Source organism: Mercurialis annua, linkage group LG4, assembly GCF_937616625.2.
Source record: "Mercurialis annua linkage group LG4, ddMerAnnu1.2, whole genome shotgun sequence".
Classification (NCBI taxonomy): domain Eukaryota; kingdom Viridiplantae; phylum Streptophyta; class Magnoliopsida; order Malpighiales; family Euphorbiaceae; genus Mercurialis; species Mercurialis annua.
The window spans coordinates 22,133,844-22,156,024 of NC_065573.1; the positions used below are offsets into that span (position 1 = coordinate 22,133,844).

General features: G+C 38.0%; 2 protein-coding genes across 3 annotated transcripts; one reads left to right on the forward strand and one right to left on the reverse strand.

The window, feature by feature from the left end:
* Positions 1 to 7,725: 7,725 nt before the first annotated feature.
* Positions 7,726 to 16,560, reverse strand: LOC126676537 (uncharacterized). 2 transcript variants are annotated; one of them, XM_050370758.2, is made up of 20 exons: positions 16,476 to 16,560; positions 16,343 to 16,413; positions 16,166 to 16,238; positions 15,940 to 16,062; positions 15,639 to 15,808; positions 14,617 to 14,766; positions 13,931 to 14,074; positions 13,767 to 13,827; positions 13,154 to 13,446; positions 12,325 to 12,456; positions 11,433 to 11,552; positions 11,130 to 11,216; positions 10,859 to 10,981; positions 10,594 to 10,711; positions 10,375 to 10,500; positions 9,677 to 9,811; positions 9,445 to 9,593; positions 9,189 to 9,329; positions 8,531 to 8,830; positions 7,726 to 8,016 (listed from the first exon to the last, which is right to left on the reverse strand). In XM_050370758.2, the coding sequence occupies exons 2-20, from the start codon at positions 16,406 to 16,408 to the stop codon at positions 7,906 to 7,908; spliced, it is 2,622 nt and encodes an 873-aa protein (XP_050226715.1). In that variant the 5' UTR covers positions 16,409 to 16,413; positions 16,476 to 16,560; the 3' UTR covers positions 7,726 to 7,905. The 2 variants fall into 2 exon arrangements, with proteins under 2 accessions (XP_050226715.1, XP_055961555.1); XM_056105580.1 differs by lacking the exons at positions 15,940 to 16,062; positions 16,166 to 16,238; positions 16,343 to 16,413; positions 16,476 to 16,560 and having other exon boundaries at positions 14,617 to 14,789; positions 15,639 to 15,711.
* Positions 16,561 to 16,640: 80 nt separating this feature from the next.
* On the forward strand, positions 16,641 to 20,693 carry LOC126676538 (mediator of RNA polymerase II transcription subunit 27). The gene is made up of 7 exons (XM_050370759.2): positions 16,641 to 17,036; positions 17,202 to 17,367; positions 17,469 to 17,949; positions 19,543 to 19,602; positions 19,735 to 19,803; positions 19,896 to 19,939; positions 20,015 to 20,693. The coding sequence occupies exons 1-7, from the start codon at positions 16,736 to 16,738 to the stop codon at positions 20,178 to 20,180; spliced, it is 1,287 nt and encodes a 428-aa protein (XP_050226716.1). The 5' UTR covers positions 16,641 to 16,735; the 3' UTR covers positions 20,181 to 20,693.
* The last annotated feature ends 1,488 nt before the right edge of the window (positions 20,694 to 22,181 follow it).

Below are 22,181 nucleotides of genomic sequence, written 5' to 3' on the forward strand. Positions count from 1 at the left end.
TGATAATTTGTAGCTTGTTTTACAATCTGATTTTATAAAAAACTGTAAAAAATACATTTACAATTTAGCAATACAAGTTTTGTTCAAATTTTTTTATCAATTCAAGTAAGCTTTAAACCGAACCGACTAATGCATGCACACCCTTACATATGAGTACTAAGGCTTAAAGCATACTCACATTTTGTTTGAATGGACCCTTTCATTTCTGTTCATCAAAATTGAGTTAATTTTTAATTTATAGATATTATATTTTTCCATCTAAAAATATATTTATGATCTATTTGCAGCTCAGTATAGCAGATGAAGCGGGGTCTCAGTTGGCGGCTTGGACTTCGGCAAATTCTGGTCCTTCCAATTTGCGTGGTCTTCAGATTAGTAAAGAGGATGGATGGTTTGGGGCACTGGTGTAAACCAAAAGTTGGGTATGTAAAGAATAATGTAGATACTGCGGTATTTGCAGAGGGTGATAAAATCGGCATGGGTTGTGTTTTGCGAGACTGTAAGGGTACTATCATTCAGGTAAGAAGCAGCTCCATGGTAACTTCAGATATTTTAATAGTCATCGGTGAATTCTACAAGATCATAAATATATTACTTTTTAGAATCAACAATGATATAAATTCAAATTCAAAGCAATTACAGACATAAAAAATTCAGAATAGTTAGAAAACCATTCTTGATGAAAACCATTCCTAATGACCTAACATGGAACGGGCATATTGCGCTCACACATACACTGTGTAATTCGCTGATCGTCTTACAAAAGAAAAAGATAAATTAAAAAATTGCTTTAATAAATCCACAAAATTTTCAATCAAGACATCCACCTCTGACAAATAGAGATTTCGCAGCTCTAAAATGACATTCATCACATTTGACTCTATCACCACATTACTGTCCTCCATGGTTTGCATCGATGACTGTTAAAATATCTGCCAATGTGGGCCTAGCTTAAATGGTTAAAGCGTCTCTAAGTGCATCGAGAGGTTGTGTGTTCGAACCATGCCTCGATAACTAACAAATAACATGAGACTATAAAGAGTCGATTTCCACCTTTAATAAAAAAAAGACTGTTAAAATATCTGAAGTTACCATTTTGTGCAATCATGAAGGTTGGATGAATTTTGTTTGGTCATAAATGTTCGTATCCTATCTACTAATTACATAAAAAAATATTATTAACATTTTTACTAGTACTTTGGTATGGAGTTTCGAAAATAGAGAAAAAAAGCAATGAAGAGCTTCTGACCCAAAAGCTAAAGAAAAAGGAGTTAATGGTTATCTCTTAAGTTCTAGGGTTTATCCCTCTCTCTCTTCTTGAGCAACATCTCCATATTAGAACCTAGCTTTAAACCTCTTCTGCTCCCTCAACCACCATCTTGATTATAGAAGTTCTTCTGCTTTTATTACAATCCAACCACCATAATTACTCCTGCCACCATCTGCTTGTCTCATCATGAATACACAGCATATGAGTATTAATGACCTAACCCTACACGCAGCCAACCTTAACGTCTCAGAACCAACTTTAAACCTTGTTCAAGAAGCAGTGGAAAATCGGTTTGTGTTGGTTGGTCAGTTCGCCGGCAAAAAGGTCTACTATGACTCCATTGTCAAAGAAACTTTACTGAAATCATGGAAAACCCACCAGGTTTTTGATATTCGCAAGGATGGAGAAGTCATTTACATCTTTTCTTTCCGAAATGTTGAGGATTACGAGAAGGTATGGGAAGGTCGACCGTGGTGCATTACTAACCACCTGTTGGTCCTCCAACAATGGCCGGAGGATAAAGCTTTGGATGCCATTGACTTCTCCCTCTCACCCTTTTGGGTCCATGCCATGGGGTTACCTGCAAACGAGATTAATGTCACAAATGCCAGGGCCATTGGCAGCCTATTCGAAGGGTATATAACTTCTGATGCTGAGGAAATGAGGAACGGTGCAACTTGGGGAACCCTTAGACTGAAGGTCATGGTAAACGTCAAAAACCCGCTGAGGAAAGGGTTTTATGCTCCCACGAAGAATGTCCAGAAAAAATGGATTAGCTTTATGTATGAAAGGATGCCGGATATCTGTTTTCGATGTGGCATTATCGGTCACTCTACCTATACCTGTAAAACAACGGTGGTGGTCAGCGACAATCCAGATGAACCGGGTTTTGGTACAGAAATGAGAGTGGGTTTCAAGAAAATTTCCACTGCTACTAGGAACTCCTTTTTTGGTAATCAGAGTGGAGGGGGCATTGCTGGCCCAACTGAGAACCTTACCGGGAGCTGGATTAGGCCGGCTCCACCACGGGCAACAGTTGGACATCCTTTGGTCAAGCCGGTTACCAACCCCAGAGCAGGCAGGGACCTGGCGGTCTCTAACCGCTGGGGGGAAAGGAGTAGTCAACCTTTGGTATGTTCAGAAGATAAGGTTCAGAAAGCCCCTGCGACATACGAGGTATCAGGATCACAACCTTTCTGCAGAAGAGTTGACAAAGGGAAACGCGCCAAAGAACAAGACATGCCTTTGTTATGCTTAACTGACGATACTACAGCTGAGCAGGAAAAGGTAAGTCTACCTTTTGCCACTTTGGGCCCTGCAGGCGGGGTTTATGAAGTAATGGAGCCAAGGAAACATCACCATCCAAATATCACTCGGGCTTCTATTAAGGAAGAGCTTCTCAAAACTACCCAGCCCACGATCCACAGCCCATCTACATACCAGAAAATTCCCTTGGACCCAGCAAGGTTTGCCTCTAGCCCAAATATTCTCTCGGAATCAAACAAAGGCTCAATTATCTGCAACAGGCAAGTCATGGAGGAATTGGGCCTTTTACACTTGGCCCTCCCAAAACCTCCAACTACAACTGAACAGCATACCAGTATCAACCCATTACCTGCAATCATTCAATCTCCACTTTCCAAAGCTGTAAGCCATGCAAATACACGTACTACTCCCCCCTCTATTCATGATATAGGGCCCGTTATTGCTGCTATTCCCAACCTGGTGCCTCTCCAACGCCGACGCCACCTCCAACCCCTACCACCCCTGAAATCTACTCTGGTGGGAAACACATCTGATACCACAACTGTGCCTGCTGTCACAATTCTCGACGGCATTAAGGGGACACCTCCGGCTAACTTGGAAAAACAAGGTGGTCCTATAAGCCCTGAGCAGTTTGTGTTTGGAAGTTCCCATGGTGAAATACAATCTCTTCAGTCTGCTCGAGCCACAAGCAGTCATAGACTCAAAAAACTTGCCAGACAGAGCCATATCAATCCGGCTGGATCACTTGCTGAGAGAGCGCAAAGAAACAGTGGCAACAACAGGGTTAGCAACAGAAGTGAGCAGGAGGGTATCCCCCCAGCCATGGGTGCAAAGAGGGAAGGACAGGAGATGGAAGGCCAATCGTCAAAGAAAGTTTGTGTCTCTGATTTATCCAAAGCGGTGGAGGGTGCCAGCCATATTGGGCCCCAAAAGGATATATGAAGACAATTATTTGGAATTGTCAAGGTGTGGGGAACCCCTTGACAATTCATCATCTTCAAGGGATTGTGCAATCTCATTCTCCGAGTTTGGTTTTTCTTATCGAGTCTAAAAATGCTAGTGAAAAAGTGGAAAGAGTTTTTAGAAAATGTGGCTTTAGAGAGTTCAAATGCGTTGATCCTTTGGGCATCTCGGGTGGCATAGCGCTTGCTTGGAATTCCACATGTAGTGTTAGTATAGTTAATTTTCAGAATTTCTTCTTGCATTGTATTGTAGTTGATGTAGGAACCAATGTGATGTGGAATTTTATTGGAATCTACCTTAGTGTTGCTTATGTTGATCGTGTCAATCAATTTCAGTTTCTTATCCATTATATGAACTCTATTTCGGGGCCTGTTCTGTTGGGGGGTGACTTCAACTGCATTGCTGAATCCAATGAAAAGAGGGGAGGCATCCCTTATACCTCAACCCGTATGGAAGTGTTGAAAAACTTCCTTGTTGATTCTAATCTTTATGATTTGGGTTACTTCGGCAGCCCTTACACTTGGAATAATAGGAGAAGTGGGCCGGAAAACATCCAAATGCGGCTTGACCGATGCGTCGCAAACGAGGAATGGATGAATATATTTCCTAACAGTAAAGTTCAGCACTTGGAAGAGCTCGGGTCGGATCATAAACCGCTGTGTTTAGATTCTTCTCCTTCGGTTGAACGGAGCAAAGGTCGTTTTTCCTTTGATCAAAGGTGGGTGAGCAACCCTGAAGCTAAAGAAATCACTGTGGCAGCTTGGGCAAACAGCGACTCTCAGGCTACCAGCTCTGGTTATTTAGACCCTTTGCAGATGGTGTGCAATAAAATTAAAAATTGCCGAAATGAGCTGTTTGCTTGGTCAAGGTCTAAGAGATCAAATGCTAGACTTAAAATCCATCAACTCCATGAGAACATTGCAGCTCTCCATTCTAGAGGTTTCGACCATCATGCTATGGAGATTAGAGCTTTGGAGAACGAGTTGACGTCGGAAGTTATTCGAGAAGAGAATTACTGGCATCAGAAATCGAGGATTAATTGGTTGCGATGCGGTGACCGGAACACAAAGTTTTTTCACTCAAAAGTGGTTGAAAGGAGGAGGAGAAACAATATCAATCAGCTTCAAGACAAGGATGGCACCCTTTGCAATACTCGTGAGCAGATAGTAAACATCGCCTTGGATTACTTCAAGAATATCTATACTACTTCGAACCCCTCGAGAATTCAGGAAGCTACAAGGACGGTTCCATGTAAGGTTTCTCCAAGTATTAACCAGAGTCTTACTAGGGATGTTACTGAAGCGGAAATTAGGCGAGCCACATTCGATATTCAGCCAAATAAGGCCCCGGGTCAAGATGGTATGACGGGCTTGTTCTTTCAAGCTAATTGGGATGTAGTTAAAGCGGACGTTTGCACGGCTGTCAAGGCTTTTTTTGACGGAGCTTCTCTACCCAGAAACTTGAACCATACGACCATCACTCTTATACCGAAAGTGAAATCCCCAACGACCATGGCGGATTTACGACCAATCAGCTTATGCCCAGTGTTCTACAAGATTATATCAAGGATTTTAACAAACCGCCTTCAACCGCATATGTCTTCCTTGGTGAGCGAACATCAAAGTGCATTCGTCAAGGGCCGTAACATTTCTGATAATATCCTTTTGGCACACGAATTGACACACTTTTTGAAAACGAGGAGAAGCAACTCGAAGTTCGAATTGGCTCTCAAATTAGACATGAGCAAAGCTTATGAAAGAATCGAGTGGAATTTTGTGAAGAGGGTAATGCGAAAAATGGGGTTCAACTACAAATGGATTCGATGGATTATGATTTGCATCTCTTCAGTCTCCTACTCCGTCACCCTTAATGGTACCTCACATGGGTTTATCAAACCTACAAGAGGCCTCCGCCAAGGAGACCCGCTCTCCCCTTTCTTGTTTTTGTTGTGTGCGGATTGTTTGTCTTCTATGTTAACTCAGGCGGAAAATGATAATCATATCAGAGGTATAAAAATTGCTCGTCAAAGCCCCCAAGTCTCACATCTCTTATTTGCCGATGATTCTCTATTGTTTTTTCAAGCAAACTTGGGCCAAGCTACTAAAATTTCTGCCCTGTTGGCCCTGTACTGCACTGCCTCCGGCCAACAAATCAATCGGCATAAATCGTCCATCTTTTTTGGGCGAAACGTTCCTGATCCCCTTAGGCAGCAACTCGGCTCTGTGTTGGAAGTGCAGAATTCTGGAGGGCAGGATAAATACCTGGGGTTACCGGCTTTGGTTAGTAAGTCCAAGAGGGAAACTTTTAGAGAAATAAGCTTCAAAGTTCGTCAGAAAGTTAGCGGGTGGCAGGGTAACCTTCTTTCGAACGGTGGCCGGGAGGTCCTCATTAAAAGCATCGCCACGGCGGTTCCGGTTTTCTCCATGTCGTGTTTCATGTTGCCGAAGTCCGTTCATAAAGAAATCAATTCTTTGATATCCAATTTTTGGTGGGGTCAAAAAGATAAAGAACGGAGAATGCATTGGATTTCATGGACTAAGATGTGCAAACCCAAGTCGGAGGGAGGATTGGGGTTTAGGGATCTCGAGCATTTTAACCTTGCCCTCTTGGCAAAGCAAGGATGGCGCTTCATCTCACAACCCGATACGCTTCTATCTAGAGTCTTTAAAGGAAGGTACTTCCCTCATAGTTCTTTTCTTGATGCCAATCCCCGCTCTAATGGTTCGTGGGCATGGCAAAGCATTCTTCGAGGAAGGACTATTTTATCTAAGGGTCTTCGATGGCAAGTAAGGTCGGGCGAGCAAATTTCGGTTAGGAACGACCCCTGGATTCCTAGCAGTTATCCCTTTCTTATTAATCTTGCAACCGCTGTCCCGCCAAATATTACTAAGGTTAATGACCTTATAGATAGGAACTCAGGTACTTGGAAGGTTTCTTTGATTAATTCGGTCTTCACGGCTTCGGATGCTAAGGCCATTCTATCATTGCCGATTAGTTTGTTAGGTGGGAGGGATAAACTTATTTGGAATTTCACGAACACTGGCTGCTTCTCAGTCAAGTCAGCCTATCACTTGGCTTTTGAATCTCCTTCTCCTAACACTCAGAGGTCCATTCGAAACCCGGAGCGTAATAATGCTATCAAATGGAAAGTGTTGTGGAAGATGAACATTACTCCGAACCTGAAGTGTTTTCTTTGGAAAGTCTTCAATAATGGTCTGGCTTTACATGGCAATATTCATAAGAGAATCCAGACGGTGAATGCTTTTTGCCCCCGTTGCTGTGAGGAGGAAACAATGGATCACCTCCTTTGCAACTGTCCTTTCGCGGAAGCCGTCTGGTTAGGCTCCCCTTTCTACGGCATGTTACCAGAATCAGGGACTCCTTCTTTCAGCGAGAGATGGATGCATCTCATAGACCTTCAAAGTAATGGGTCTGACATAGGTCACTCTCTTGAACAAATAGCTTGGACGGCTTGGGCCCTATGGCTGAGCAGAAATGCTTTGGTCTTCAGAGATGAGGCTGGTAACCCGAGAAGCACCATTCAAACGGCAGACAATCTGTTCAAGGACTGCTTGACAGCCCTGGAAAAGGAGGACAACAGACCCAACACTGCTGCTACATCAGTCCAGTGGTCTCCACCTCCTGTGAACATGGTGAAGATAAATTTTGATGGTGCCTTCCACCAAGCATCGAATATGGGAGTAGGAGCTAGTGTTGTGCGAAATCAGAGAGGTCATCCTATCGCTTCAATCGCCCGTCGCTTTTCACATATCCATTCCCCGACGTTGATTGAAGCCATGGCGTTAAGGGAAGCCATTCGGTTAGCCATCAGGCTGAGATTGCCCGCAGTCATTTTCGAGGGGGATGCAAAAGGAGTCATCGAGGCTATGACAGGAGATGCAAGTCCTAATTCGTTGTATGATGTAGTTCTACAGGATTGCCGAATATTATGTCAGGGTTTTAGCTCCTGCTCTTTTAGTTTTATTAGGCGTTCTGGTAATTGGGTGGCTCATTGTTTAGCCAAGAAATCCCTTAAAGATAATGGTTTTTGTTGCAACCCTCTAGCCCAATTGTCGTGGCTAGAGTCGAGACTCTTGTAGTCGATTTATTTCTTAATGAGATTTCCATCTTTTGACAAAAAAAACATTTTTACTAGTTAAATAATAAAGTTTTTAATTATCTAACAAAAAAATAAAGTAGCTCAGTAGAATTAATTGATTTGAAAATGCAGGAAATAGAGTCACTTTTACAACATTAAAACTCTTCCATATATACAAAAAGAAATAAAATAAAATTTCCAAAACAAAACTATCAACTACGTATTCCAAAATTGTAAACGAGCATGCAGACTCTTAAACAAAATTGTCAGCATGCACGCCATTGCAAACTTGTAGTACAGCCCGAAGCTACGCTATTTGCATCTCCTGAGGTAAAGAACTAACCATAGTCCTTAGTTGATCTAATGCACTTTGTATTTTCAGCCTTTCTCCAACACTCAGATTATGTGCCTCCGACGTCTGAAAAAGAACAGAAAAGAAAATCAATTATGTACAATTATTTTAAAAACTTCATATCCGCACACTTAAAATGAGAGCATCGCGCTTGAATGTAGGGGGTGTAACCGAGAAGACCTACTTGCAAGTTACTCGAGATTGACTTAAAATAGATTCGAATGATTTGAAGAACATTTGAATTGACCGGATGATAATTGACTCGAGAGTCGAGTATAAAGATACTCAGCTCGACAGATTTGCAAGTCTGATCGAGCTTTGATTACTCAAGCCTTATCATGTGTAAGGCTTAGTTTTATATTAATATTTGATTTTTAGGAGTGGTATACAAATGATCGAGTTGAATCCGGTCGAACTCAATTCTCAATTATTTTATTGAGTTCTAACTCCTAAAAAATAAAACTTGATCAAGTTCAAATCGAGTTTCCAACTTCGAATTTTATAATCGAGTCAAGCTCGAACTTGACAATATTTCGACATGACTTGGCTCGATTATACCCCTACTTGAGCCACAGCGTACCTGTAAAGAGCATATGTTTTGTGAAATAAGGTCAACTTCAGACTTCAATGAAGAAATAAGTTGCTTAATCTTTGTATCCCTATGCATCAGCAGTAGGACGGAAACAATAGCCTTTATCCTGACTGAATGGCTGGTGGTGTAATGTGAACGATCACCAGATGACAGTGAATTACCATCGATAATCAACGAGCTCATCACATTCAACACAAGAGTTAGAAGTTTGTGGCTTCTATCCAACAAGAAAAAGCAAGGAAGAAGAAAATAGCGCCTCATTCGCTCACCATCATCTCCTGGAAGATTCTGCAAAACAATGAACAGATTCATAATCATGTGACAAACAAAATAACTGGGAGGATTAAAAAAATTAGTCGCACCAACATTTATCTAAAGAAAATGGAATTCAAAACAAATAGAAAAAGATTTTTCCCATTCCAATCACTGAGAAAAAAATCATATTACAGGTGTCCAAGAATCCCCCGTTTTTTCTTTTTCCATATACGAAAAAGTGTACAGAAGAAATACAGCAGCCCGAGTCTGAGGCTAATAAAAATATCAACTACCATGCAATTAACATGCTAAAACATATAGGTCTAGTATTCCAAAAAAAAAAAAGGCCGAAAATTGGAGGCAGTGAGTTAGACAAAACATGGATACTTACATGGACAACATCAATTAGATATCTTGGAAGGAAATTGCTCAAAGCAACAATATTCTGTTCAGAGAGTCTTGTGGGTTTGGAGTCCAGTGCAACAAGCATTCTGATCATAGCATTGGCATTGTCTAGAGGTGGCTTCGATAACTGAAATGTGACATCAGTCAGTGTAAGGCATTAGGGGTTAGCAAGAAAATGTCTGAACACAATGACTTGCAAAATGATGTGGAAAAGAACAATACTATCAATTTGTTTAACTTACAATCTGCTGAATTATTATTCTCTCCAGTATCAGGAGAACTAGAGAATTATCACCCATCTCTGACAGACAAGAGCAAACAACCCTGCCCAATGACTTGAGAGTTCCACGATTCGAGGTCTTCACATCTTCTGTTAAAGGAGATAAATTTTCTGCATGCATATTCATAATTGAAGATAGAATTAGTGATGGTCATTCATTAACCTTGCTTTCCAAAACAGAACTTATTCCTTACCTGGGACAACTCTGAAACAGGAGACCACAGTGACCAAGAAGCTAATGTGATCAGCTATCTGAACATGGCCTGCCTTATAGGCTGAATGAAAAACCTCTATCATCCGAAACAATATCAAAGTATCCAACTCAGGAGCTGCATTAATAAAGGAAAAGAATAAAACAAAATAATAAGATCCACGGCATTCAACAAAAATAAAAGTTTTCTCCTCTATTTATCCGTCCCTACTATAAAATTCACAATATAATATAATCAACTAGCTTATATAACCCCAACCACATAACTAGCAACCTTGCAGTCACGGAAAAAAAAATCTGTCTTCTACTTCGGGATTTCCTATTCGTGATATTATTGTCATATTCTGCCAAAACTAGTTCTCCAACATTAACTAAACCATTTTTCAAAAAAAAAATCGGAATACAATATGATAGTTTGTTACTGTTTCATGCTAGGAACGTTTAACAACCTACAAAATGAGAAATTATGCATCTTGAAGAGATTTATTCTTCACAAGTGAGAAGTGTTGCCAAATAAGGAAATTCTCATGATACATGCAGGAAGGCTTCAAATAAGGACCATCAAAGAAAAAGTTTAGAAATATTAAATTTAACACTTAACTAAAACATTAAGCTGATTTTATTATTTTGTTTACCTGTGGAAAGTATAACAAGTAAAGCAACAGTCCAAGTGATACTCACAAAAACAACAAGAAGCTATAGATTTCAGCAGAAGTGGATCCAGGTGAGAGAAATAGTAAAGACAACAAAGAGCGAGTTCTTGAGATTCCCTCGAGAGTTTGATGAAAGGACCATAGCTCCAATTCCCTACCAAAAATAAAAAGGCATGACAAGTAAACAGTCAATTGAGCTCAAATGGGCATGTGATCAGCCTGAAATTGTAAGCAAATGAGCTTTAACCTTTCTCATACGTGCAGTAAAAACTTTGCAGTGAGTACTGGATGTTGTCATATTCCAGTGCCAGGAAGGAGTTGCTAATAGAACATTGACCCAGGCGAAGCAGAAGATGCAGCACAGTCTATAGGATGATGACCCAAACAAGAAAAGGAGTTACCCTTGTATCACCAAGTAATGTCGCAGAAAGCCAAATTAGACTGAAAAAGTTGCTTTTTCATTTTGGTGAAACTAAATTGCTAAAAGTTGAATGTCCAAATTGTCTAAATACCTGGGAAGAGGAATCATGACTGTCACCTAAGAGGATTAGCAACAGAGGCAGCTCTCTGATCCAAGCAACTTGATGGTCCGTAATTTCTGAAGCATTTACATCTGAATTAAGTATGCCCTCTCCCTAAGTATTTTGTAGAATACATTACATAGCAAAACAGAAAGAGTTTCACTGGTTAGACATGCAAATTGCCAGAGTAAAGATGCAAACTACAAGAATAACTTGTACATAGGACAAAGATGCTGGTCTCAGCATCAGAGCTTGAGCTTACAGAAAAAAGCATTTCTTCGATGGCAGCAAGGCAAACCATCTTTGCTGGAGACTCTGGACAGGAATCAAGGAATATCTTCTTAAATGCCTGCAGTTAAGATTTATTTACTTTAACATCTTCATGGAGAACCTAAAGATTTTATAACCAAGAGCCACCAAAGCTATTTACTTTAACAGCTTCATTGTCAAGATATAAGCTCCTGGAGAACCTAAAGATTTTTTTAACCACGAAACTAAGAGAGATTCAATTAAAGTACTCTCCTGACACTAGAAACCCAGCAATTCTCTAAACAAAATGTCACACCTGTAGAAGACGAGACTTCCAATTATGGGTCACTTGTGCTACAAGTTTTGGGATAAATGGAATCAGTGTTATTATCTGCTTTTCTCTTGCTGCTCTGCCAGACCTTGTGTCACTCCAGACCTGCAGGAAAGGAGCAAATAAATAAATCTCCATTTCAATTTAACAACTTAGTAATGATCTTCCTATCATAATGGGATCTTGCAAAACACCAGCACATTTCATAATTTCAACAACTAATCAAAACGGTACTTACCATCTAAGAAACAACAAGAACAATAAAAAATTTCCAAATAACAATCGTATTTAGATTAATAGGATTATAGTTATCAATGGTCTTAATTAAGAAGGTGCTAATGATTTTATTGTTGAAGCTACTTGACAGGGGAATCAGCAGGTAACCTACAATTGAGTTCTTAAAATTTTATTTTAGTGTAACTAGTTCAATTCAAAAAAATCCCATTGAAATGCTAAGAGAGAAACATATTTTCCATAGAGCCAATAGCTTAGTGAAGTAATTTGAGTTTGAGATTATCAGCTTCATGATTTAAACTTACTCATTGATGTGAGTCATGATTTCTGAAGTAAATTTCCTCATCATATCCGGTCAACCATGACATTATCCCCAGAGACATAATCCAGATTTCACTCAATTTTAAAAATTCAACATATACAGCACCAAACTTAAAAAAGAACAGGAGCATTACATTTAATTGTTCTAATGCAAGTTAGAAGAGCAGTACAAGTTCCTAAATGAAGTCTAACCAAAAACAAATATAAATCAACTTAAGAAGGCACTATTACGATACTGTTACTAAATAATTGGCCCAAGATGTGAAATTCTCCACTCCTAAAAAAAATGAGACAAAATCATTGCAAAAACAGAAAGCCAGACCTTTCCAAGCAGTGCATGCTCTATAAATGCAAGAAATTTCTCTAGTAACACAGCAGGAGGGTAGATGCGTTCACTTAATTGTAGAAATGTTTCAGCGATCATTATGTTCAGGGAAAAATATCTGTCATCATCCTGCCAAAGAATAGAAAAAATAAGTAATAAAGAATTTATGGACAGTTACAGAACAACTTAAATCTGAAAGGAAGGAAACATGCAGCAGAAACAAACAAAGCAGACTTGAATTTTCATTTCAGTTGAATGGAAAAACAAGGAGGTAAGTACTAATATTTTATTGTGCTGAAAACTTCATTGATGTTGTTCTTATATCGAGTAAAATGGAAAATATGAAGGAGAATGTAATGATTGTAGAAAATAGTTATCCTTGCATGCTTGGGCCTCACTTGGTTGGAGGTAAGTAAACTAAGAAAGTATAACTTTCCAGGAAGTATTACAATATTTTTGCTTGGCTCATTTTTTATATCCTACTTCCAGGAAAGTTGACGGTCCAACTTCCCTTGATGAGAGAAATGATTCGCTAGGAAAAGCTAGATAAGTTCTATTTTCCTAGTTAAATGGATGTAAATTACAATGATACCTCTAAATTTAATTACTATAATTAGGTAATGAGGATATTATTATCTTCAATATTTAATTAATTAAAAAAAGTTACTTCTTGGGAAGTTAATAAGTAAACCAAGCAAAACTAGTATCATCTATTTCCTGGACAATAACCTCCGGAGCCCTATTCTTGTTTCAAATTAAAAATAATCTACTAAACTCATATCAACATAACAAACAGGTGCAGAAACAGATTACAAAAGGGTCGTACCTTTTCTGAAAGGTGATGCACTGGATTGAGCGGAAACATGGCAAACAATTTCTTTAGTGAAACAGACAAGGTATTTGGATCCCACAAAGAATGATGTGTTTCTGAATTACCCTTGTCAGTTCCATAAACCAAAAACCTGACAACAAGATCAATGCTCCGAAGTATGCTTAGCATGCAATCAAATGATTGTGCATCCAACGATGGCATACTATGTATTAATGGAATAAAATCTTGGAAGCAACTGACTAGAATTGGAAGCAAATCCTTTATTTTACTGAAGATGACAGGAAACTCTACACAAAAAGAGAGAATGAGAAGTTTGTCGCACTTTTCCTGGATACCGGGAGCATGACAAAAACCAAAGCAAATGAATTTGATAACAGATTAACACGAACGATAACAGCAATCTATCCATTATAATGATCAGATATGAATAAATCAGTCTGACAGAATAGTAAACTATGGAAAATGAGACAGCAAACATAAACAAATGAGGAGCTCGGTGCATTACAAACATCGTCAAAATGAACAGTAACGACAATGACATGAATGCAGAAATAGTATGAATAACATTGCCTGATAGATATATAAGTTACAGGTTCTCAGAAATTACCAGCAGATTCTGTAGGCATGTCAGGCTCAAAAGCATGCAACATTTTTTGGTCAATGACTTTCTACCAAAATGAAGAAGAGACTATTAGGTTTCAGCTAGACAATTATAAAGGAAAAAGCTCTAAAGTTTTCCTCTCTTTTTTGCAATTGAATTCTGAAGAGCACCTTCTCAATTGAAACAGATTCTGTTATATTTGATGGCAACAGAGACAAGCATCGCACTAAACCAGCAAGCACGTCCTTGAGCTTGCCCTTGTCTTCCAAATAAAATTGGTTCTTCCGCAGAATATCCCCATAATTTTGGAGAACCTGTTAATGCATGGAAATAAAAGAACATAATTTGCAAAAATTAAATAACAGAAGATCATCATATCAATTGGACAGCAGATGGGGGTTTGGATGAACCAATACTTCCATAATTTTGACTATCTATGACTGTTTTTCACTACTATAATGTACACTTTATATTGTACCAAAAATTACAACTTCTGCACCAGTAAAATGCTTTGATCTATACTGTAAACATTGTATGAAGAAAAACCAAGTCTCTACCAATGATTAATAGAACAAGAAGGATGTCTATGGAGCAACCACGACAGCGCATATTTAGCACCGCGTATAGAATTGTCGATTGCCTTTCTATTTCTTTCATTACTACTCCTTCATAAAGTAGCTTTAAAAGAAAATGAAGAATAGACAATAGAACTTCTAACATCAGACAACCTCCACCATCTGCTTGGAAATTAACAATACTATCAAACCACATATAAATAGAAGAAAATGGACGATCCTCATACACGAGATGTCAACAATGCAACCCAAGATCTACATAATGTGATTGAAGCAAATACCTTTTCAGCATATACGGAAAATGCAGGAGGATGATGTTGTACAACAAGATCAAAGAACTTGAAAGCTGTAAGCCGTACTTCAACTGCTAAATGAATCATTGCATTAAATATGTAGGCCATCATTAAAGAAATCAAAGGCACTTGATTATCCTGAACAAGTAGATCAGAGATGACTGTCAAAGGATAAAATAGAGATGAAATGAGCAATACATAAACAAGCATTAAAAGGATGCTTCATCAAGAAAGACAGTAGTTATGCACACTAAAACATAAACATGTGACCACAAGCAACACAGATAATCAAATATCATCTACTTTAACCTTTAATGAGTAAGAAATATCAAATTAGAATATATACAAATAGATTTTTATCATATAAAGTCGCATCATATATGTCAAAACAGAAAGCAAATGATACAATCTCTAGTGTATAATTTAAAACGCACCTTGTGAGTTCAATTTCCGAAGAAAAATTGATGTCCGGCACTCAAACACATAGTTTTTAAATATTTGATTCGGCAAACAACTAAACAGCAGAATTTCTATCACCGACTTGGAAAATAATCATCACAAGATACCAAAAATAATGAGTCGGATCACCTATTTCTTGAATTTTAAAAAAAAACTTTCAGAATTTAGTGCAACTTTATTTTCAAATTATTGCTCTACAGTAATTCACATAAGCATTATGCATATCAAGGTGCTAACATGCGGTGCCATTATTTTCATTCATGCATAAAATTAAACACTTCTTAGGTTGCATGAGACTTTCTTATTCTACCAGATTCCAAGCAGCCCACAACAAAAGTCAGCACCAGAGTTCTCCAAAATTAGTTTCTAAATGGTGTGCTTCCAAAAAGAACACCCAGATAATTTAAGAATTAAAGAAATCAAATACAGTTACAAGACAGAAAGTAAGATTTGGTATCATAATATAGTCTGTCCACATAAATTTTATATTGTCAAATTAAACATTAGCAACAAATAGAAGTTTTCAAGCAGGAAAGAAAGCACAGTATTACCTCTTTACAGCCAGGTAAAACCACCGACTTAAGAAGGTCATAAAGGTTATCTCGAACCAATTTATTATCATCACTTATGCGCTCCCGTAGTTTTTCTATAATCGTATATTTGTGCGCTTTCAGCTCATCTGGATACTTTAGGAGTAAATCCATCATACCAATCAACGCAACTTTGGAAGGCATAAAATACAACAACAACAACAAGAACGAATAAAAACCTTAGTAAATTCAATTCAATCAGAAAATTACAACAAAAAACATTCAAATTCGCAATGAATCTGGCAATTCAGCAAACAAATACCTTTGCGAACTTTTGCATTATGATGGGAAGTTTGTTGAAGAAGCTCTTTCAATGTCAAACCTTTCTTATTAACAGCTAAACCAGTTTTATCTGAGGCTACACTCTGCTCAGGAAGAACAATGGCTGCTCTCACATACACAAAAAAAAACCGCTCAATCAACAATAAAATCATTAAACAACTACTCATAAAAAGAAAATTACAGCTAGAAACAAACAATTGTTTTACCTTTGGATTTAATTTCAGTGTTGGTAGCATTCGTAGGCGGCGGCAGTTTTCTTCCGAGCTTCCGCTTAATTTTCTAGCGAAAGAAAATCAAAACAATGTAAGAACAAGTTCAAATTAATCCATTTTAACCATAACAATAAGCATAGTAAAATTAAATTAAATTTTTTTTAGTAAAACCTTGAAATCAACACCGCGCTTTTGCTGCTGTTTCTTTGCTGCGACCTTCTTAGTAGACTTCCCCATTAATTTTACTGTAGAAACTAAATTTACTCGATAATTGAAGAAATTGCGACGAAATCAAAAAGAAAAGTCACCGCCAACACTCGACTCGACTAGATTAGCAGCAGCAGGCCACCTTCAATAAGCGGCGGTGATAATGGCGCAAGTTTTAAGAGGGGTTTATAATAAAACGGCATCGTTTAGTGGATGAAAAAAGATACTAATCTTCCGGGTTTGGGCTGAACCGAATTTCTATCTCTGTCGGGTCATTTCTTTGTTTTGCATTTGTTTTTCTCTTTTCTTGTCCCTGAATGAATCAATCTGCAATTGGTAAAACCCTAAAAGTTAGCTATGGCGACGAAACTCAATGCGCTAATACAACCGCAGCAACAGCGACAGCAGCAGCAACAACAGCCATCGCAGCCACTGCATGAGACTCCTCCTGCCGATGCGCCGCCGAAGCAGGTGGCAGTGGCGATGGACAGGCTGTCGCAAGCAGCACGTCTCATTGCTGACATTAGAATCGGAGCTGATCGGCTTCTAGAAGCATTATTTATAGCGTCGCAGCCTCATCAGAGTAGTAAACCGTTGCAATTGTTTGTTAAAGAAGATGTTGCAATGCGCCAGCATCTACAGGATCTTCGCTCCCTTGGTATCGTCTCTTTCAACTTTTTAACCTAATTTGTTTGAATCACTGAATAAATTATCTAGTCAAGCTGAAAAATTGGCAGTCTAAAAGAAATGAAATCAATCATTGAACTGTTAGATAGTAATTTTATTGCAGAGAAACCCTTGAAATTTGGTTTTTGTTTGGTAGGAAAGCAGCTTGAAGAATCTGGAGTTCTTAATGATTCGTTAAGGTCGAGAAGTAATACATGGGGGCTACACATGCCATTAGTGTGTCCAGATGGTGCAGTCGTTGCCTATGCCTGGAAACGACAGCTTGCTGGTCAAGCTGGTGCTTCAGCTGTTGATAGAACAAGGTTTGGTTGGTTTCAACATCTTTGATATTGTTATAACAAAAAAGGAATTGCATTGTTTAATAATGTAAGTGTGGTGTGCCCTTTCCGTCTAAATTTTGTAGGTTAGCGTTGAAGGCGTTTACGGATCAGAAAAGAAGATTCTTTCCTCACTTAGATGATGGACAAGAGAGTCAAAATAGCGAATCATCAGTGGCAAAGAAACATTGTAGTTCGCGAGAAGTACCACCAGTGGATGTTCTTGTTGAAGAACTTAGTGATTGCAAAACACTGTCGGCTGTTTTGACACGTTTTGAGAAAGAAATGACAAATGTGAAAATTTCTACTTTTGAACGACTGGATTGGCTGAAAAGAGCTTCTTCTTTACCAGCTTCATCTGATGAGAATCCTGTAGAAACAGTGAAAGAACATGCTTTTCCCACTTTAAATAAGCTAAGAACTGGATCGCAGGGCTCTGCCAGTGTTATTATGGATAGAGTCGCTGTAATTGAGTTGCTGTTCCCTTCTGTTTTTAGAGTTATTATATCCTTGCATCCAGTTGGTTCTATTGAGCCAGATGCAGTTGCATTCTTCTCGCCAAATGAGGTAATTTTGTTTGTTAGATACCTGTTATTCGCCAAATGAGGTAATTTTGTTTGTTAGATACCTGTTATTCTGAATCCTAGTTCCTTATTGGTTAAATGCTAATTGTGTTATTCATATTGCCTACAACTGTTAGAGTTACCCCTCTGATTGTTCAGAAGTTAGATTACTTCAACTTATCAATCTTGTGTTGCAATTGAGAGCTTCATCATATTTCTTCTATTGAAGCTTAAATAATATGTGCTAAAATAATGATTAGTTGCATTTAAGTGCATGCTTGGATATGTCCTCAGTTCTCACTTTTACTACATTACGGCTATGTTTTAGGTGAAGTTATCAGTTGGTGAGTTTATGTGCAGAGGCAAACTGCTGCAAGTCAATTTACATTATTGAAGTTGATTTGTCAAATTCATTTCCAAACTTAATGAATTTCTGGCACAGTGGATTGTATGAGGAATTGAATGCCTTTAATTCTCATTAGCTTGTATGGGAGTCTATTTCCATTTCAATACTATTGCATTGTCTTGAACAGAGATTACTATCATATTTAATCTCAGATCGTCTGATTGTGATGTTGCCATGCATCATAAGGACCAGAATACAAGTTCAGCCAAGTTTTGGTATGTTGAATGGGTTGATTGGTAAAACTTTGTTATGCTTGAGCTTCAAATAATCTCATTAACTTTTTCCGATGTAGCATCAAAACTGATCTAGTTTTAATTTAAAAAATATTTAGCAAAGTGCAATTGCTAGGAGTAGGAAGTAGGAAATAGGAACTACACACAATTGAAACATATCCAACCCTGACTTTGTGAAATTGAAGTCACAAGACAACTAAAGTAGTTGGCGGAAAGGAAGGAAATGAGGAGGATTTATAACATATGTTAGATTACCATTTTCAGTTCATGTTTTCCGAGAACCCAAGAGACTTGTTTTGATTCCTTGGCAGGTAGGGTTGCAGGAATGAATATGAGAAGTCACTCATCAAAATGAGTAAGAATGTAAGGAGGATAGGTGTTAGATTGAAGCTTCATTTTGATGATGCTTAAATAAAGCCCAAGATTATTGGCATGGGTGAGGTTCAGAATAGGGATCACTTTTGAGTTATTGTCTAGGATCAATATTAAAATTATGCATGTCCTTTGGTTCTCAAGTGGCAACTTAAGCTAAGAATAATTTTTTTATTGAGAACTGGAGTCAAATTTAAAATTGGCTCCAAGAATAGGAAAGAGGTTTAGCAGAAAACTTGGTAGACTGGCACTTTGAACTTGCAATTCCAAGTTGTTGGCTGGGGGTTCAAATCCCACTATTAAAGGAGCATTGGTGTAGAAAGTTAACCCCGGTTGTGTAAGACTTGCACTAAGGGTGAATGGAGTCGGTCGTTTATTACTGGAATGGACTTCAAGTTCAAGGGCTATGGTTGTCTGATTAAGAGTTCCTCTAATAAGTAGCATTACTCACATTAATGGTTTATGAAGTTATGTTATGCACAGGCCCCATTCTGCTCAAGCTTAAATTTCATCAATATCTATCTGGTCTTCTCTTTTACATTTTGTTGGACATTTTCATTCATCTCTTACACTTTGTATTTGGCAGGGAGGTAGCTATATGCATGCACGAGGTTCCTCAGCTCATCATGTGTTTAGACAGATTACGGTGACCATTTTTTATCTCTTATTAGTTGTCTTGTTTTGCTGGTGTCTGATATGTTTTGACCTTTCAGCTCGAGCTAATCTCGTTTTTTTTTCCTTCTAAACATCAAGTAATCCCTTCAAAACCTTTTTGCAGGAGCATGCTGCTACGGCTCTGCAACACTTTCTCGGGATTAAGGCTGAAGTAGCACTATATTTTCTTTTGGTATGCTCGTTCATTTTTGAAATTTTGTCTTTCATTGTTCTTCAAGAACATTCATATTGCTGAAATGATAGTAATTTTTTTTGTTTATGAAGCACTGGATCTGCAGCTACCAAACACTGTTTTCCAAAGTTTGCAGGTGAAGGTCATTTCTATAACCTTTATGAGTTTCGCAATTTGATTTATGTTATGAACTAAACAGTTGTCTGTGCAGCAAATGTGGAAAACTACTAGCAATGGACCGAAAATCATCATTATTACTACCTCCGGTTCAACGACCTTGTCGTCATTTTTATCCTCCGAAAATTTCATCAACCAAGGATCAGGCCCCAGATGTCCCAGGGGCTTATCATATAGGATGCTTTTCAGAAGATTCATAGTCTTGCTGATGATACCTAAACATTTGAAGTAGAAGAGATAAATCTGAAGGAGTAGTTTCATCGGTAAGATTTGCAGTTCAGAGGAAGAGGTAACAGTTTTGTAATTTTCAGTTAGTCCAATGTTAATGTCGATAGAATCGGCCATACGTGGCATAGATATTATGTAAATATAAGGTGTATCACATCTTCTCTAAAGGCTCTTGTGGTGTAAAATGTGTTGGAATCTCAATGATGAAACAGCCCTTCTGATGAACTCATTTGATTGGCTATGGAAAGTAAGTTTGGTTTTGGCAAGGACTGAAGAGAACAAAAACCCTGAAACTATCCTCCAGCTGTCCTTAAAAAGACAAAAGTGCACCCACATGGGAAAGTATCAATCAAGCATTGCCCTACTTGGTACCCTTCTGCTTTTATCGCATCTGCTATGTTTTGTTTGTAGTTATGTTGCACTAAATTAAAAAATTATAATGTAAGATTCAAGCAATTTCCAAATAATATAGATTTTTTTGCATATGATGGAGTGCAAGGTAGTTTGTTGTGACAATAATGGGGAATGATGAAAGCGCAAAGGATCATTCCGATTTTAAAATTTAAACATTATGATCGGGGACATGAAAAATCTAGATCAAAAGAATCTAAATTAACTTAATTTTAATCTGTACTTTTCATTTACATGAATGGTGTAGATTAAGTGAACTTGATTTAATTGAACATGAAAGGGTCTTGATCTATTTTGGTCAATTAATTCACACTCGATAATTTTAATCAATTAAGAATAATATTTTCTAGTTTTAGGTTAATTAACTTTAAATAAACGCGTTCACAACCAGCGATGATCCAGTTTGAAAATTAATTGACCTAAATGATTGTAAATAATTATTAATAAGTGAATCAATTGACCTGAGGTGTAAATTTAGAGACTGGATGAACCTTTATTGGATGATAAAGCGAATCCATATAGTGAAAATGACTGCCACCTTCGTATCAGATTGACCCACAAACACAGAGAGTGAATAATTTAGGGTTAGCTTTCGGCAGGTGTCGTTGTTCCTTTTGAATCAGGCAATACCATGACTCTTATTGCCATTGCCAACTTGCCACTCAATTTAACATTCATAATACATTCAAAAGAATAGATAATGATTAACAATTTCAGAGTTTCAAAATCATCTCCAAAATGTAAATGGAACACCTATAAGACTATTCATGTGAAGGCTTGGCCTAATGGACAAGTCCTTCCATTGCATGAGGTCGGGTTCAAACTCCTGATTCTCCTCAATCCGTAATTTGCCTGATTAAATTTGAAAGTTGCATATTAACTTCCGCTAATTCTCGCTAACAACTAACGTAGGGTAGGTCTATCTTTGACAAAAAAAAAAAGTAGTATAAGATTATACAAGCATAACAAACCTACGAGTCAAAATCAATGTGCTTAGGAACAATAGCCTAAACACCTTATTTTAACTGAATTAATGAATAAACATTACTGCTTAAGCATCCACAATGAGGGTATTGCCATTGCTGCATTGCTGAGGTATTCTTATCCAATTTGCTTTTAATTGCGAGCATGCAGCATAGAGGTGTACAGAACCAGATTTTATAGAACTACAATCAGCAGGGGATTCTATCTTTTATATCAAAAAGCATAGATTCATGAATTTTTTGGTTTAATCCTGTAAATCCAGCGATGATCATCTGAGGAACAAATCCTGCAAAGAAATCCTTATCTTGAAACGTGAAGCGTGAAATCTTTTTCTCCCTTTCTTGAAAAAGGTCTTTAATTATTTATACACAATGATCATATGCTGCTTAAGTAGGTTTGTCCAAACAATCCAAATTTAAAACTCCAACTGCAACCTTCAATAAAATTCCACAAATCCAGAAGTTGGAGGACCAAAAGCAATTAATGCTGCCTTCCATTTGCTCACTTAAACATGCCATTATCTGTAGTTATATATAATAAGTGGTCAAGGCAACATTTCAACTAATCCAATTTGTTTG

Coding starts and splice junctions, on each gene's coding strand:
- LOC126676538 (XM_050370759.2), top strand. CDS start 16,736: ATGGCGACGAAACTCAATGCGCTAATACAACCGCAGCAACAGCGACAG. Junction 19,603..19,734: donor ATGTGTTTAGACAGATTACG/GTGACCATTTTT, acceptor ACCTTTTTGCAG/GAGCATGCTGCTACGGCTCT. Junction 19,804..19,895: donor TAGCACTATATTTTCTTTTG/GTATGCTCGTTC, acceptor TTGTTTATGAAG/CACTGGATCTGCAGCTACCA.
- LOC126676537 (XM_050370758.2), bottom strand. CDS start 16,408: ATGGGGAAGTCTACTAAGAAGGTCGCAGCAAAGAAACAGCAGCAAAAG. Junction 16,239..16,342: donor AGCGCGGTGTTGATTTCAAG/GTTTTACTAAAA, acceptor TTCTTTCGCTAG/AAAATTAAGCGGAAGCTCGG. Junction 11,217..11,432: donor GGAAGTCTCGTCTTCTACAG/GTGTGACATTTT, acceptor TCTTAACTGCAG/GCATTTAAGAAGATATTCCT.